Source organism: Pyxicephalus adspersus, chromosome 5 (assembly GCF_032062135.1).
Source record: "Pyxicephalus adspersus chromosome 5, UCB_Pads_2.0, whole genome shotgun sequence".
Lineage (NCBI taxonomy): Eukaryota > Metazoa > Chordata > Amphibia > Anura > Pyxicephalidae > Pyxicephalus > Pyxicephalus adspersus.
This window is the reverse complement of record NC_092862.1, coordinates 69,558,667-69,578,163: the sequence shown is the minus strand read 5'-3', so window position 1 is coordinate 69,578,163 and position 19,497 is coordinate 69,558,667. Positions and strand designations below refer to the sequence as shown.

The following is a 19,497-nucleotide window of genomic DNA, read 5'->3' as shown; positions in this document are numbered from 1 at the left end:
GTTTTGAAACACTGGCTAACTGAAGGCACTTTTCTCTAAGATTTAGATTTAGGCAAGTGCTTCGCTCAGACCTTGAAAGATCTACTGAGTTGGGAGGAACCAGTTGTTGTTGAAGACATTTCCATACTATCTCAGCTCTTACAGTAAAAACATATTTCATATTTAGAAACTAACCCTGTCCTCATTAACATACAAAAAGTGCCTATCTTTTATGTAGTAAACATAAACTCATCTTTCCACTGGATTATATAAAGATTGATTTTATATATTTATATGAAATGATCATATCTCACTGAACTTCTTTTTCTCAAGGGTTAATAAATTAAATGTTATGAGCATGCTTTCTATATGTGAATGCTCCTGTTATTTTTGCATCAGTGAATGGGATGAGCAATAATGCTCAATGAAAATTCAAACTACATAAATAGGCTACTTGGCTCGCAGTTTTTAGTTGGGTTTAAACCACATAAATTAACCACTTGACCTGTTTTGATGAACATCTTGAGCAGACTGAGTGGGAAGAAGACTACATAATTAATGGGAAATATATAAGTATGTATATACAAACAAATCTCAGGTCAACATCTCTGCCCCCCAATTTCACGGCTTATTCGGGGCAAGACCCAGCTTAAAGAGGGACAAGGTCTCCCAGCATATTATTGCATAAGTCCCATTCAGCGGATCTATATCTGCAAACTTCTTGACCCCAGATAAAGAGGTAGGCAAATGGTGCAAATGGCAGACACATCATTAATGCAGGAGCACTTCTCTGAAGCCTCTCAAACTTTGCAATAGATACCTAATTCATCCTTACTCCTGTCAACTGAAGCTAGTCCTCTACTGATGAGTGACAACTCCAGATAACCAATATTCACACAAATCTCCCCTGCTCACATCTTGCTTCCTAGTCCTCCTTTGGACTGTTCTAGTGTCACTTTGCTAGAGCTCGACCTCCATGGCCCCAACTTTGCCAATATTCTCCACAGCTACTGCCTCAGTGTCAGCTTTTTGAACAGTGCTGTGTATTATGTAGCAGCTTTAATCATTTTAATATATAAATAAACTAGAATAACAAGAACATATAAATTAAAGGTATTGATAAAATAATACAATTATCTATAATTCATCTAAATCTAGGGCTTCAGAGAGCACGACAGCTCTAACACTTAACATACGTCTAATTCTATCCAATGCTTCCAAGCAGTTTAAAATTACCCTGCAAAACTAATAAGGAATATCCCATTCATTCCCAAAAAGCGTTAAAAAATAATAAAGGCAGTATACACACACATTATAAAAATGCCCATTAAAGAAAACTATACAAAGGTTTAAAAATATAATAAAGAGTTGATGTTATTTGAGAGATGTGTGTCTCCCTGCTGTACAATCTTTTTTTTTTCAATAATAATTTTTGTCTTTTTCATTGTCCATTGACCCTACAAATGACCAGAATTCAACAAGAATTGTCTCCCCTGAACACTCAAATATATATTTCACTGGCCTTTCCTGACCAGTAGTTAAAAAATGTAGTTAAAATATATATTTCTTACACCAGTTTGGTTTTTTGTACCCTGGTTGGAGTTCTGCATATTTTTTAAAACAAGTCATGAAACTTGTCATGAATGTTGGCAGCTCTGGTAACAATGAAGTACATTTTCTGGTAAAATAAGCATGTACAATTCACTTAAGCATCATGAAATTTAACATGTAGATTAAATAGATTAAGTAATACTTTTGGTGATACGCCTTGTATTCACTTCAAGCAGAAAAATATGTCCAGAATTATTATAATAAAAAACTACAATAATAGGAATTTTCCTTGCATGTAAAAGGATGTTTGATATGAAACACACTGACTTTACAAAGAGTACACGCTCAGCATATCACCTTCAAAGTAGTAGATTTCTCCTGGGAGTGTTTTAGAAGATTAAGATATAGTAGAAGTAATAAAGATGTGATTAATTGTTATTTTGTACTGTTTGTACTTGTTCAAAATGAATGTATTGCTTTTTAAACTACAAAAAGTAATTTATATTGCTACTATGCATCAAATACCTGGCATGGTATAAAACTAGACTCACAGGAGTAAGTAATTGTGTTTTGTGATGCAGTAATACTAAGTCAAAGAAGCATTTAGAGGTGTTTTTAGAGGGTAAGTGGGAATATCTTATGCATATGTTTTGTGAAAAGCTTAAAGGAAAGAGTTAAAGACATTTTTAGATTCTCAAGGACATTGTTTTTTAAAAGCAACACTGACATGAAAAACACCTGTGTGGATGTCCATTGTGATGCTGACTTGTTCATTATATTGAAAGAGGCAGCACACATAAACTACTGAAATTTGGGCATTGACAGTGCATTGACAATGCATAAATGAGAACATCAGACATAAGTGAACACTGCAGCGGAACTCACCAGTGGGAATATCATATATTGATCTCTATCCAATATTTAATGTCCTTGCATATCACACACTACGTGAAGTGCAGTGAAACGTACTGTGTACATAGTGGGAGCCCAAAAGAAAATTGAATACACTCACATTTCCTGGAGTCAGCACCACCAAACTCTGTAAAAAATAGCACTGACAGGACTGTCAATCTGACAGATTCCCTACGGTGCTTAATGGGCCCTTCCTTTAATCCCTATGTCTCATTAGAATAAGTAGTGACGTGAAAGTCAGAAGGGAAACCAGTTAGTGTTGGCTGGAGATAATTTACAATTGCATGTAAACACTGTACATTCAGGCAATATGTAAATTTCTATGTAACAGTAACACATTAATGGCATAATGACATACGTGTGAAATTATATATATTTTTTATCTGTGGTCATCAACTTTTTTGACGGTAGGGCCTGGTAACATAGGATAAAGTTTTGCCGTGGCTCAGGGACGGGGGGCAGATTTCACAACAGTTTGACATATCAATACAGCTTACACTGCTCTGCTACTCTCAACAGCTCTGCCTCCTGTTATCACACCGTCACAGTGTAGGGAGGGCATCCAACGCTCCCGCTGGTCGGGCTCATGCTGTCATACTGACTAGCTGAACACTGAAGAGCAGTGTAAGGAGGGTTGCCTGTGCTTCCGCTGCCTGCATTCATGCCTCCTGTCATCTGCAGCCCCCAACTCATCGGCCACAGCTCCATGGTATATATGATATGATATATTATATCAGGTTTGCTGTGTGCTTAGAAGCAATCTTCTAAAATATTTATAAAATAACATAAAAACCTGACAAAAAACAAAACATTAAAATTGAAAAACATATTGGAATGCAAATAGAAATAACATTATGTTAATTGGTTTTCATTTGTCACAGTAAAGTAGCTTTTGGAAGGCCAAAATCCATTTGACTAATTACTCCTGATTACGGTAGCAAGTTTATTTTATTTGGTAAATTATTTAAGGTTCAACTTTACCTATACTCTATAGAAGACCACCTCTTTTATCTATACTATATTTGATTTTTTTTATATTATGTTACCTAAATGTTCCAATAACTCTACCTGAAAGATATTTTAGTTCTTGCATACAAGGAAAACCTCACCATTATTGCACCACATACCAAGCAGAAAGCAGTTTAGTTTTTTCATTCTTATCTTAGTGTTTGAGCATCTGTTTATTCTGCACAACCATCATTTTCAGGGGTATATATCAAATATACTAAAATGGTGGCATCAATCAAAAATCCTTTTATAAAGTTAAATAGTTTGCCCTTATATTACTAAAGGTTATATTTCCAAAGTTCTCAAAATAAGAAAGCTGGTAATTTGCAGTTTACATGTTTTCCCAAATAATCAAAGTAATGTGTTGGCTGTACAGTTGCTAAATTATTGACTTTAGAAAACATTAGTGGGAGGTGTGCTGTACAGGAACAAGCCACTAACATAACCATTCATTTATCAACTGGTGAAACATTTCACCTTTCACTTTATCTTTATAGAAAATAATGCATTGCAGAATAATGTATTTATGTATGTAATTGCTCTTCCTAAATAAAGTCATTGTTTGTGGTTAGTTTTTGCCTCTTATAATGTAATTCTTATATTCATTCTTTGTTTTGTACTGACTTATGCTTACCAACAGTAATTTACACATTCTGTTACAAGTAAAACCTTTATGCTATCAAATTTACTTTATCATGATTGTTGGCTGCCTTTAATTTTTACATCATTTTTGTTACCTCGTCTTTTTTATTTTTACTATATCTCTTAGATTGCTCAGCATTCTCTCTCTCTCTTTCTCACTCTGTCCTTCTCTCTCTCTCTCTCTCTCTCTCCCTCTCTCTCTCTCTCTCTCTCTCTCTCTCTATATATATATATATATATATATATATATATATATATTAGAGACCCAGGAAAACAAATCGTTAACAATGCTAAACAGCTTAAGCTGTAAATGTGCCAAAGCAGTGACTCATCCTCCTTTTTCCCTTTCCTTTGTATGGCTCTGTGCAAATGTTAACTATATGAACACAAGCCATATTTTCTGTGCTCTCTGTTAAGAAACCCTTCTGATTTTTACATATATTTATTGTGTATAAAGCATATTTTAAATTGTAAAATTCACCGTTTATTTTTCTTGTGTGCATTAAAAGCTGTTTATAGTAATATTGTCTCAGGCATTATTCAATAGGAAGGTGTTAATCTGATTGGCTAATACAAATACAGTATGAGCATAAATACATTTCACAAGAAGAATTGTTTATATACTCTATACATATTTTCAGCTATGTATTTTGCCTTTTTTATTTATAATTGACATAACAAAAAAGAATCAGTTTATAACAGAGCATTCAAATGTTCATATATATATATATATATATATATATATATATATACCAAAAAAAAGAAGAAGGCATACAGACAGAGTGAAAAAGTTTCCCTTAAAGATAGCTTGGATACAATTTATAATAAAAGGTAATATAGTGAAGTACCAATGCAATCTGTCGTCCTACAGTAAAATACTTTTGTATCAGCATGTTTAATACTTGGCAAGTACTCCTTGAGTATAAGTCATCATAACAGCAAAATCATTATGCATATTCTGTCTTGCACCTCTTGATTGAGCTTTATTTCAAATTTAGAAGCAAGATTTTCATTCTTCTATATAACATTATCAGAAACAGCTACTTTTTAACACAGCTGCAAAGTGAATGAAAATCAAACAATCGATAGCTAACCAACAGCAAAAAAGTAACAAAACATGTATTGAATGCTTTAACAGTATCCTTTATATACAAGAAGTCTTGTTATTCTATACAGTATTCAGTTTTCTTATATTCATGTTTATCTCCATTTTAACAATGTTATGTATATATTTTTTTCTTTATACTATAATAAAATAATATATTTTAAATGAAGTTTTCCAGCAGTATTTCAAGTTCTTGTTGCTGACAATGATGATCTAATCACAGGAACTGCTGATTGGCTAATTTTTGGTCCAGATGAATATTTGCATGCATATCAGCCTGATAGCTCTATTCAGAAATGTAATTGTAATTAAATAATTCCACAGATTAGCAAAGCCTTCATGCATATATTTACTAAACTTCAAAATGTGCAGACCATTAATTTGCACATTCACCTCATTTTTAATGTAAACCCATCACTGTTTGCTGGAATGTTTCTAGAATCATAGCTAAAACTACAGCTTATTTACCTAATATTACTTGCTTTACATCATACAGAAATGGGGAGCACATTTGCATACAATTTACATAAACAAAAGTTCTTGTTGTTTCATTTTGTGCAAACTCAGATGAGCAAATTTGCATAACATAGATATGAAGTAGACAAAAGTGCAGATATACTAGTTTAAGATTGGATGTCATTATCAATTTGCCCACTAGGTGGTGTTTTTAACCTCCTGGGCGTTTCACTGATGTCTGGATTTCTGAATTTTTCATGAAACACAAAAATCAGCTTAAACAAGAATGCATAAATAAATAAAAAATACTGAAAATGCAATAATTCACTATACTGTATAATACTATATTTTTCTAAATAACCTCCCTAGTGTGGTAAATTTTAAAACAGTCCAACCTCACATACCTATAGACAAAACCACATAAATATATTTTGTATTATTTCGTATTGGATTGGATACAGGACTTTGTATTGAATCCAATACAAAATATTTGAATTTCCCGCTAAGACCCCCGTCGACGGGCGTATGCACCGACATCATCAGCAATCGCAGAGGGACCCGTATGTGAACGCCGGGTGTTCTAATTCATTTCCGTACTTCCATGCAAAATGCGTTACATTTTTTGCATGGAAACTTATTTTAGATTGTTAGCTATAATTCTTAGGCATAACTCACCGAAATATGACCAAAATTTAATGAATTTAATAATGAACTTTAAAAAAAAAATTATAAAACCTTATAAAAAAAAATCTTTAAAAATTTTTTTTATAAAACCTTATAAAAAAAAATCTTAAAAAAAAAAAAAGTGTGTAATGTAATGTAACTGTACAGTAGCCTATATAATATATATATAATACAATCATTTATATATTATATAAAGATTTCTTTGTATTGGACTCAATATAGCTTTGTTGTATTGAATTCAATACAAAGTGATTTAAATTTCCCGCCCCGCCTCCCGCCCGCACCGACGCTTGCAGCGACGTCACCGGGAAACCCAGGAGATCGTCCCTGCACACATTCCGGGTGAAGACTGAAAACAGAAGATGTCTCCCGGGGAGCTGCGGGGACAAGGTAAGTGTTTTTTTTTCAGTTGTAATCCGATTGTCATACAGTGTTGTATGACAATCAGATTGCATTGTAATGCGTGTTTCTATTTTTAGCTACCCCGAAGTAAACAATTGTAGCAAGTTTTTTTACCCCGAACCAGGCTCGGGGTAACCATCCAGGTGATTAATGTACTAAGAACACAAGTGCAATAAATTATAATTAAAAGCAAACAGCACCACCCACTGGGCCTGATTTATAAAGGTTTCCTAAGGCTGGAGAGGATACATTTTCATCAGTGAAGCTGGATGATCCAGCAAACCTGGAATCGATTTCCTAAAAATCATTTGTTAACAAACGTTTTGAATCACGGGTTTGCTGGATCACCCAGCTTCATTGATGAAAATGTATTTTCTCTACCAATATGTAGGATTTTTTTTAAAGCTCTCCAAGGCTGGAGAAGATACATTTTCATCAATGAAACCGGGGGACGCAGCAAACTTGGAATGGGTTTCTTCAAAGTCATTTGTTTTCATTCCTAGACCAGATCCATTTCAAGTTTGCTTTAATAAATCTGGGCCAATGTGTCCAAAGTCTACATCATACGTCTCAATTACTTAAATGTATATATAACCTTTTTAGTTAAAGTACTTTAATTTGCAGAGAATGATGGAACAAGCACTTTCTTTGGACTAATCACTATATGCTCAATATATACTATGTATATTGTCTAAAATATACCTCACAGAATATATCTACACAAAATACCAGGTAATTGTTGTAATGTCCAGTGAGCCATATGGTTATTTCATACTGAAATCAAGCAAAATATTATAACCTGAATCAGTAAAGCAGATAAGTATCTATTTTTTTCCAGATCACATTTGTTTAGCTGTTGATAGCTCAGTTATGTGGACCATTAAACCATGGCTCCATTTGCATAAGTTTACAAAATCACCTTTGGCTTGAATGAGCTTTCCTTTGCCAGCTATGTATTAAACTTTCTCTAGCACACTTGTATAAACACATTCCTGTGAACACAAGAGAACCAGATGTTAGTGTAATATTGGCTGTGGGGTTACAAAGGTATGCTTGTTATGAATATTTTACTGGGTTTTTTAAAATGTAGATGTACCAAATATAAATAAAGAAGCAACTCATGTATCACTGGCTATGTCAACATTGTTTTCATGCATTTCTTAAAGAGATCATCAGGGTCTGAAATCACATGCTTTCTTTTCTTACATTCTAAATAAAAATAGATAAACAAGCTTTATTAATAAATGTAAATCAATAAAAATGTGTATTTTTGAGGATTTTGTCTCAGGGAGGGTATTTTGAGTGTATTTCTTTGGAGATTTTGTCATTTGAATTTTAAGTTAATAGAATAGGAAATATTCATTTGTTATACATTTGTTGCATTCATTTGTTATACATTATCTATTCTTGAAGTACTCACCACTAAGCAAAATATTTTGCAGTGAACATATTTCCATATAAGGTTTGTGTAAAGGTTATTATCGTATTTATTTAAAGTTGAATTACTTTCATTGGTGTGGGTGAGCCAATGTCATTTTCAACAAGAATGCATAGCATACTTACTAGTTATGGCGCATACTTACCTGTCTGCAGGTGCCTAGCAGGGATGGCAAATCCAGAAACGTATTACAGCCGTGTCCCACAAAGCTGTTCTTTTGGCAAAAGAAACCTTGTATGTCTCTCATGCCAAAAACCTCTTGGAGGTTAATTCAGTTTAGGTCTGCTAAATGTACACCTCAAAGTCCAATTACTATTTAATTTAACTTAAGGTCCACACATTCTTGCAAGCCCCTAAAACAACCATATTTAAAATTCATTTTACCATCTCTTTTCATTTCCTTTTATTAATTTAGAAATCATTGGAAACAAAGATCTTGGCCAGAAAAGATTTAAAGGATTTAGAAATATGGGGCTACTGAAAATACTCTGATAATAATACATTATTAATTTATAGCAAAAATACATTCTTCTCTATCATTCTTTGCACGATAAAACAGGGAATGCACAGAACGCATTAATAATTTATGCAGCGATACCTCCCAGGTGAGATATTTTGTTCAAATATTTTCACAACAAATGTGTAATTTTCACATATTGAATTAATACCTTAGAAATTCTACTAGACAATGGTGGTAGCAAAATAAATATTGTAGCAACTAAGCAATATTTTTAGAATATGCCGCTTGTATTCATGCAGTGACATAAGGTGCATTGTTGTAACTGTCCTTCAGTATTAGGAATTAAAGACAAGATCAGTTACTGTTACTGAAGGAAATGTCTAATACTGTAGTCTCAAGGTTGGCTCAGAATAAAATGTGCTCGGTGTAATTTTTATATACATATGTCTAGTTCACATTATTAATGAATACTTGTTCTAGAATTATTAACATAGATCCAGTGATAGCTGTAGACTCCCACAGAGGATCGTCTAGTCTTCACTATAAACTCCCACAAGGAGGTATGGATTTGAAAAGAATTGTCTGAAGCATTCATTTCAACATCACATTTAATGTGTGTAATGACACTAATTATTTAATTTTGTTTGCTGTTACTAACATTTTACTGGCAATTTTGTCATAGGCTTAGTAACAATAATTTTAGGGGGAATTAAAAGATTTGAATATGAGTTAACAAATTATTTCATACTACTGCCAATAGAACCAAAGATTATGTGAAAATGTTGGTATGTGTATAACCAGCAAGCACCGTGACGAGGGAATGTTAGTCTTTCATAGAATTATCCTTTGCCCTTTCTTTCGGTAGATTCAAGTAGAATTATTCTACTACACAAAAAATGTTCTTTTCTACTTCTAATTTTATTCTACACAGCAGAATTAGATTTCAGAATTCAGGTAGAATAAGGCTTTGAAAACTCAGGTATAGTTTAAAAAAAACAAATGATTTCATTCCTTCTTTATTCTACACATCAAAATTAGATTTCAAAATTCAGGAAGGATAAGGCCTTAAAAGTTTAGGCATAAGTCTTAGAAATGTCCCATTCCCATTGTATGGATGGCATTTACACAGGTGTGACCTCATTGCTTTCTATAGGTACATTGCTAAGGAAAGGAGGTCTTCTAATTGACCACAACACACAGGACGTTTTCTATGAAAATGTAAAAAAAAGGTGAATTTTTCTCAAAGCTTAATGTTAAATTGCTAGGCCACACAAAAGAAATTACAAATTGCACTTTAATTATTGCAATTTGTTTCTTATCTTCAACTTATTTTATTATATGAAGTGTATTTTTCTGTCTTTTTGGTCTGCTAAGTATACCTCTGAAATTGTATTAATAGCATTTTTGTTATATTTGTTTAATATACTTAGTAATTTTGCTAAAACTAATGTGAGGTAATAACTTCCTGTGTTCTGTGAAGCACTTAAGACTAAGAAGAGGTCTGTATTCATCAGAAATTGGGTAAGCAGGGCTGAGACAATGGGGTTTATTTTTAAAACAGTGAATCTGGCAGTAAACCAACATTCTCTGATGAAGAATAAACCATTACCAATAAAACAATATGCACCTTGAATAATCTCCATTGCAGAATGGCTGCTCAATGCCAGATTCACTGCTTTATAAATAATTCCCAATGTGTTTAGAAATTCAGAGCTTGGTTTTGATGTCAATAAGTAAGGTAGGAGTATACTATATATATGGCACATAAACATTTATTTTTCTGTAATTGCTGTGTTCTTGAAGAGTTAAACATGGGAAAATGTAAGTGCAATTGATATGTTTCATATATATCAACTACAAATTGCTATATAAAAAAAATATTATATATTATATATATACTATATATGTATATATATATATATATATATATATATATATATATATATATATAAACAATAGATTCAGTTATCCATGATATAAAACAATAGATTCAGTTATCCATGTGGGCTCAATCTATGGGGCTGAATCTAATGCTTGACCAGTCCTTTTTTCCATCTAATTGGAGAAATGTCATTCAAATTTATTTATATCTATAACTTGCCTTTTTACCGAAAATTTAATGTATACTTTATGACTGGTTTGTTATTAGATCATTACACATATTCACGGACTTTAGGGAGTTTTTATGTACATTGAGATGCTACACTTCTGTTTGCCCTCTCTATCAGGAATTCTTTGGGGGAAACTAGACTTTTTACCAGCTTTACCGTGGAAATTCTAAATTCTTATATATACATATAGATACATAACATCAAGTATTATATGCAATGTATTCAGTTTCAATATCTGATTATCTGCATATATATATATACACTTGCCATGCAAATTAAATAGATTATGTTCTATTTACAACTGCATTTAACAAACTTAGCCTAATTTTAACTATTATACATCTTTTTTTCTAGGATGAAAGGCATCAAGTCTTAAAATAATAGGTTTTGAAAATTGCTAAAATGCATTACTTTTCCATCTTTGGCTGCTGTAAGGTCTACATACATGCTTAGGTTTATGTTATCAAAGCTGCAAACAGCTCCATAGCCATGGTCACATGAGTGTCATAATAAAGGTGCATTATAAACTCATAATTAAAAGCCAATGAAGAAGGAAAATATATCATAAAGTGCAAACTATGGTTATAAAAGTTTAGTTATTTATATTTTAGGTACAATATACTATACTGCTTTTAGTAAAACTAAGTTTACTAAAAGTAGAGAATTCTCATTCAGCCAAGTGAAGCTGTTTACACCTAAATTATTTAAGATTTGTGATAGAGAGTTAAAAAAAATGAATTTTCCTTTGCATATAGTAGATCAGTAAAGCAAACAAATTTCACCTTGGTAACCTAACATTCCTTTTAGTAAATCAACCCCTCACAGTGAACTCAAAGAAATTAATTAGGAATAGATAAAATGATTTCCATTATATTACAGTATTGTGCTATTTATATAAGAATATTTGTGGGTTCATTTAGACATTAAAAATGTTCATTTTTATTGTCTGTCCTTCTCTTCAAAAAGTGTTCCAGATTTAGGGGAAAAAAAATTAAATGCAATTTGCATTGGCCAGTAGCTTAGCTTATTATTGTGACTTGTGTTACTACAACTCATGCATGTTGCACTAGTGCAAATCAGCACTCATTGATAGACTTGTCTTTTAAAAAAATATCATTAACAGATAGGTCCACTCATAATTTCAATATTTCACAGGTGGTAGGATATAGCAGTAGGTAGGCACTCACCATTTATTCTCTCAATGGAGCATTCAAATGTGGTCTCCCCCCACTTCCACCTTTGAAGACTTGAATTGGAATTATTTGGAATGTTTTTGAGGGCATTTTCACGTGTTTTTAATGCCTTGCAAAACTTTTTTTTTTTTAAACAAAAGAAAAACATGGGATCCTCCAATATTAAACTAAACCTTTTGATTGGCTTGGGACCTTTCTGGATAGAAAATGGGGGCAGGGAGCGTGTGTGCCTCCCTCCCATCCACAAAAGGCCCTCTGGAATTTGGCTTTCCAAAGAAGGAAGGGGATAAGAAACATATCTCCTTCCCTTTTACCAAAAACAGACCCCTGCCTGCACCCAATGCTGGCAAGAGCCATCGTTAGAGGAGAGGGACTTATTCCCACAATGTGACTTCAGTGTTGTGGGGGCCTGTAGGCAGGGAGGTAATTGATATCTGGAAGCCCAAACATCTGACCCCTCACTCTAGAGAATGAGCACAGTGGTGCATAATATGTGCCTTCCTTTCCCAAAAATTGTTAAAACAGTCTCAAACAAAGGACACAGCACACAAAAAAAAAAACAGTGGTGGAGCTCTTTTTAATGCGTGAAAGACTGGGACAGTTATCCTTGCTGCCCCTTTTTTTTTAAAAAAGGGTGCAGGAACCCCCCCTTTTATGCTTAATCTCCGCGGCAATCAAGACTTATTGGGAGCGCAGAGCCTCCCGGGATACCTACATCATGCACTCTGGCTGCTCCTTCTGCGCATGCCCTAACCTTTGGCATGTGCAAAAGGGGCATCTTTTCCTCCAAGGGGAAGGAAATGCCGATCTCACACATTCTTTTTTTTCCCCTTCACAGCAGCTATGTCACTGGATCTATGTCACCGGACCTGCGCAGTGCGAGATTGAGTGACAGATCAAGAAAATCAGAAGAGAAAACAATAGATGGCGGCACCCGACTCAAAGAGGAAACCCAGGAGGACATGAGACCGGATGGCAAGAAGTGTCCACCATCGAGGGATCTGCCGGATTAAAGGTAAGTGTCATTGATTTGTTTTTAGTTTACTTCTACTTTAAGTAGCACTCTATAGTATTCCTGGGACGAAAGTTCTGGTCCAGCAAAGACAGTATTAACACACTCCCAGAAAAGGAAACGACCATGAAGATGAGGGTTGTTCCAAAGAATTTTATCATGATTTTTTTGGCAACTTCAAAGACACAATAAAAAAATTATAAATCATTTACGTTGGAAGAAAAATACAGTACAGCTTACAATATGTAAGCACGTATTATATTTTTATTTTTTATGACTGTTTACTGAATTCTAATAATAATCACTCTAAAGCACTAGTCTGATTTACCTGAACCTATGAACTTCTTTCTAACATATTTACTGTATGTGTTAGTTTTAACAAGGGGGCACTGACAGGAAACGATGATATATCATTACTTGAGACAACTACTTTATAAGTGGATTTAAATTCATCATAGACCAACATAATTGCTTTGTAATTTGCTTTGTGTTTTCCTGTTTATTAAGAAGATCGAATTAATTTATTTATCAGTGGTCCACTGTGTACAATTGGGTAATAGATGGCACCAGATAAAAGGCTTTAAAAGCATATAATGGACAGCTTCTCTCTTATGTATAGGACATAATCTATTGAACATCGGCCACAGGATTGTATAAGAAGTTATTGCAACATTTCCAGCATTCCCATAGGTAATAGACTTGCCATATGAGGAGCATATTTTAAAATATTTAGGTTGTCCTGCTTTAGCACCAGATTTTACTGCTCAGTAAATAGCTACCATGCTATGTAAGTGTAGTGACAGAAAGTGACAGAGGAACATTTATGCTTTAACTTCAGATTATTCTATTACCATTTAGCTTTAAGTGCAATGAATTTTTCACTGAATCTGAATTCATTGTTTCTGCTACCTAAAATAGCTGTGCAAAAGCCACCTTCAACCTGCAGTCTAATGTTTCCTAATTTATTGCACATACTCCTAAAATTCTCATGCAAAATAAAATCTCCAAAGATCTCACAAAGTTCACTATAGTTAACATTTGCCACATAGTTGGAATTGACCTATTTCACAGAAATGGCAAATCTTTCAAAATCTGTTTCATTTTCAGTAGCTAAAATATTTGGCCTCTAGGACTGTATTGTAAGACTGAATTTATGTGAACTGGGCTCACTACAAAATTACAAAATGTCAGGAGGAAATATTTCAGTCTTTTTAAAACTTCTGCCCTTGTAAGCCGCTGAATCAGGAAGATGAGGATGATTCTATAATCAAACAAATGAGTTGGCTTGGAAAAATAGAGGCTGTACATACTTTTCTTTAAAAAATAGTGCAAAATACACTTCGCTTTCTAATGAAATACATATACAACTGAGAATATACAAATCAAAATATTATATATTTTAATATAATGCAAATATATATTGCATTAGTCTCTGAAAAGGAGTCAATGATTTTGGGTTGTGATAAAAAATATATATATTTAAAGAGATTTATTCTTCACACATTTATGGATTATTTGCTTTGCTTGTACAGCATTTTCACCAGTTTAGTTCACCTATACAGCAGGTAAAGTAACATTTTTCAGCATCTTTCGTTATATTTCTGATTACCCATGCTATTTTTATTATTTTTAAAGAATACTAGCTCATTAAGCAAATGTTGGATCTAAAAGCCCCTTTAATAAGGGGAACCCAGATACCTGTCCTCTTACAGTGCAAAGAATGAGTGCAAAAATACATAATTCCTATTAAACTTTCCCAAAAAGAGGTATACTAGAACTTTTGAAAACACACACACCATAAAATATATTTTTCTGAAATAACCTGCAAACTTTATGAGAAGTCCTGCCTTCTTGAAACTTTTTTTTTTTTAAAGAGGGATGCTGATAAGTACTTATTTTTACATTCCCACCTGTCCTCTTTATCAGGATTACCCAGTTACCATGTCTTTGGACTCTATTTATAAAACATGGAATCATTCCCTCAAAAATTCCTGGTGGAATTATTTACTGCCTTTGAAATACATGGACCTGGAATATTCCCGTGAGGGAATGTTTAAGGGAATATCTGCTTCCCTGTTTTTTAAATAGAGCCCTTACTGACATATTTATTTCCCTTGAAGTAATCCAAGGTCAATTGTACCATCCTGTGATGTAAATTCAGTATCGATCACGGTGAGGAATGACTGACAATAGGAACATACCGGCTCCCACCACTAAATAATAGATTTCCAAGTACTTTATAAATAGTACTGGGAATTCTGGTAAGTTTACTTCTGAAATATCTGATGCAGGAACTGTCAATGATTTTGCAGAAGTAAGTATATTAGAATTCCCAAAGGTATTTACTTAGACAGGGTAATCTGTAAATGTGTTTGTTTTTTTCCAATAAAATAAACACTTTCACAGTATGGGTGTTCTGGTATTATTTCTAGTTTAATGAATAAGTGGTAAAATACACCCCTTTACATTCCTCTGATAAAAGGATAGCTATCTGGGGATCCCCCTATGAAAGAGGACTTTCAGATTGAAAATATGTCTGCTACAACCATTTGGGGGGGCAGTTTGTAGGAAAGAGGTCTTGCTGAAGGTTGGCATAAGGCCTATTTTTCTGGCCTACCCTTTGGAAAGGTCAGTTGGAATACTATGGGGTCCCGACACAGTTTTAGGCTTTTAAGACAACATATACATAATCCATAGTTCCCTGACATGCTATCTGAGTAAATAATTGCTATCTAAGACACAAGAGTTCCCATACTAATACAATGCTTGTTTCCATGAATTTATTAATAAATTGAAGTGCATTGAAAAAATTAAAATGATAGTACCAATTGACTCAAGACAAAAGCACATTATAGAACTAAGCAATAAGATGCTAATGAGTTTATTACCAATGCAAGTTGACCCCACACCAGTTACTATTATAATATAGGTACTGTACATATATCTTCTTTACAACATTACTTCAGTGCATTAAGGTTTGCAGTCATTAGTTTATGGACAGCTCTATTATGGTCCCCCCACAACATTACAAAAGGACTGAATTTGGACTTTCACTGGGCTATTGCAACACCTTGATAATTTTCTTTTTTCACCATTCCATTGTATATTTGCTACTGTGTTCGAGAGTCTTGTCCTGTTGCATGACCCAACTTCAGCCACACTTTAGATGTTGCATAGATGTCCTATCATTTGGCTGTAGAATACTTTTATATACAGAAGAGTTCATTGTCTATTTAGTGACTTCAAGGTGCCATGGTTCTATGGTAGCAAAACCAGTCCAAATAATTACCCCTTCACGGCCATGTTTGACAGTTTTGAGGTGTTTGTGCTAATATTCTTTATTTGTTTTTTACCAAATGTGATGCTGTGCTTTATGACAAACATCAATTTTTTTTTGTCCAAAGGTCATTCTACCAGAGGTATAGTGAATTGTTGAGGTACTGCTTTGCAATCTTAAACCATGCTGTCATAATATTCAGTTTTTTTCTAATTCTACTGTCATGGACTTCAACATTCAACATGCTAACTGATGCTACAGTCTAAGATGTAACTTTTGTTTTTTGTTATCCAATGGGCAATAACAATTGCATCTTTATAATCAGGGCTGGTGTCTTTTCATCTTGGCATTGAGGCAGTCCCATTTTCCTATGGTCATTTAATAAAGTGCGTTTGATTAGCAGCATCTAGCTGCTACTTATTCCCCTAATTCTCAAGTTGTAAAGTGTATTTAATTTTTTATACACTGCTTCTGTATTTTGACTTAAATAAATAACAACATGGTGTAATATGCCACGCATTGATTATCTAAAGTTGTATTTACCTAATTTTAATGCCTACAAATGACCAGATTTTTTTTTATATTTTGTCCTTATAACTTTAGCATTGTACTTTTTTTTGTACTCTTTTTTCACAAGACTGAATTCACATTGAATTTGGGACAAGCTGTAAATTGTAATGAAACTGTAAAAACTGGGGTGCTCAAAAGACCATTAGTTTATGGGAACTATGTTAACTGTAAAAATATGCATTACTGTGCACAGCAAATACTTAATGGCAGTTAGCCAAGCCAAGGTGGCAAGGCTATGGTTTCTAAATGCAACATGTATGCATCACCTGTCTAGTTACTGGTCAATAGGTCTGATTTACCAAAACAAACATAAAATGAACAACTACATTGTATTTATTAAAATATTATTATTATTAATATTAATAAACAGGATTTATATAGCGCCAACATATTACACAGCACTGTACACTTGCAAATGTACAGTATGCTGTCATAGAAAAAGGGATTCCCGAATGCATCTAGACATAGTATATTGATGAATAATACACAGGTGAAATCATGAACCTTAAACATATACATAATGCTGTGTTTGTTCCTTTTTTTCCAGCAAGGTACACTAAGGACCGTTTGTCAAAGTTTTGCCTTGAAATAAAACATGTATCAAGCTCCCAAGGCACTGAAATGTGCATTGTCCTACACACAGCTGTCCTTTGCTGTCAGAGCATAAAGGTATAAAGACATTATATGCATAGGTGTTTTGCACTGAACATTAATACATAAAATAACATTTTTTTAACATTTTCTGCACAGATGTAAACGTCAGATCTATAAAAAATTGTTAAACACATATAAACATTTACATTTCATGGTTTATATTTTATCATTGGTGGGCAACCAGTTAGGGCTCTATTTATAATGTAGTCACCCAGTCAATTCTCTCTACTCTTCTTCTTTCAGTTTCTAATAAAACAATGGCTAATTATCAAAAGTGCACAGCTGTCACAATTGGAAATGAATAGGAAATAAATACATATTCTGAGCGAATTGACAGGGAAATAATTTATAAATAGAGTCACTAGACTTCTTTTGGTTTAAATGCAAAAGAGGGGACAATTATTCCTATTTTTTGTTTTCAATTTGTTGAAGCTTTTCCAATTTTTCTAGTTTAAAAAACACATAATATACCAAATTGTATGAAACTATTTGCAGAACTATGATATTTATTGGCAGAAGAAGCTTGAGAACACAAAGACACCACTACTTGTGTCTAATATGGCATCATGGTACTACCTGATATATTCTGTTCCAGTCAATCATTTTATTCACCCAATGCAAAATGAAGTCTGTTTATATTGTATTGTATATTATTGCTTATTCTTAAATAAAGCTATTTTCTCAAGATGCAAGGGTAAACAAAGATACCTATGAAGTACATGTCCCCGGGGTACCAATTAACCTGAACTACCCTGTGTAATGCAACATTTAAATAGGTACTTAAGTAAAAGATAATACCCAATTTATAATCTCATATTAAGTAAAAATGTGCTAAAGGAAATAGTGCAATATTATAATGCACGTTCGTTTATTTTAATACATAAACCAATGTATTAATTTTGTACCATTTCATGGTTCTTAAAAGAAGAAATGAAAAAGAGGAAATGTGCTTACCTTGCCAACATATTGTGTATCTGAACCTGTATACTCTTCAAGTAAAAAAAATTGATTCCACATCCATCCTCTTTTTGCACGATGCAACACCTTATTACCATCTTCTGACAATGGCTGTTTTCTCTCCTCATCAAGTCCTTGCGTTTTATCCACGGGTGTAGTGTCAATCACAAGAATTAAAATATTACACATAATTAAAAGTAAATAAAAATGTGTCTTCATTATTTGTAGATGAAGAAATCTCCAAAATGGGTATGTTGTCTTCTAGTATTGACACCTGCAAAAAAGGCACCTCATCAGTATATTTTTGCACCTTCTATCTATAATTCAATATTTTAACTAAACTGCATCTAGCACCTATTCCATATACCCCTGGTATATATTTTATAAAATATATATGTAAAATGTTTTACATGAAGCTGCTGGTGAGTATAGAAATATAGCATTACTTAAAGTGTTCCATCTACGTCACCCGATCTTGCGCCTGGGTCGGATGACGTAGGAACAAGGACCCGGAAGAAGAGAAGAAAATGGCGGAGCTCGGAGCGTCGGCCAGAAGATGAATGCCGGTATGACGCAGTACCCTATGGAAGAGAGCCCTGGACCGGTCGACTGTGCTGCGGGATTGAAGGTAAGTGTATTTTTTTGGTTTTGGGGGACTTTTGAGTTTAATTTCTCTTTAAGCTTTCTGCTGAAATAGTAGATAAATGGATTAAAGCATACCTAAACTTAGAATTTTCACTCTACATAAAAGGGTAGACAATCCTTTTATGTTCAGTAAAAATTCTGTGTTTGTTTTTTTTTTCAAGTACAACAGCTTTTTCGTTTTTTAAAAAATTAAATTCTCTAATCCCCCTAATTCTCGATCGCAATGGAATGGGAGTGCAAAGCCTCCTGGGATACCTACGTCACACATCCCGGAAGGCTCTCCTTCGGCGCATGCCTGAGCACCTAAAATATTTCCCTAATTTCACATTTGCATAACTAATTCTATACACCCAAAAAGCAGCAAACTGTACCACAGGTTATTGCGTTTTCACAAAGAGAAACTGCACAGCCCAAAGCTATTTGGAATTCCTCTGTGTACCA

The 19,497-nt window shown here is 33.6% G+C and overlaps 1 protein-coding gene across 1 annotated transcript in view; it reads right to left on the bottom strand.

Moving 5' to 3' along the window:
• Window positions 1–19,497, bottom strand: part of LOC140331106 (cadherin-9-like) — a 90,637-nt gene that overhangs the window by 54,715 nt on the left and 16,425 nt on the right. Inside the window, exon 2 of the mRNA XM_072411845.1 lies at window positions 18,409–18,685. Within this exon, the coding sequence (XP_072267946.1) occupies window positions 18,409–18,630 (222 nt within the window). The 5' untranslated portion in view covers window positions 18,631–18,685. The remainder of the gene's footprint in view (window positions 1–18,408; window positions 18,686–19,497) is intronic.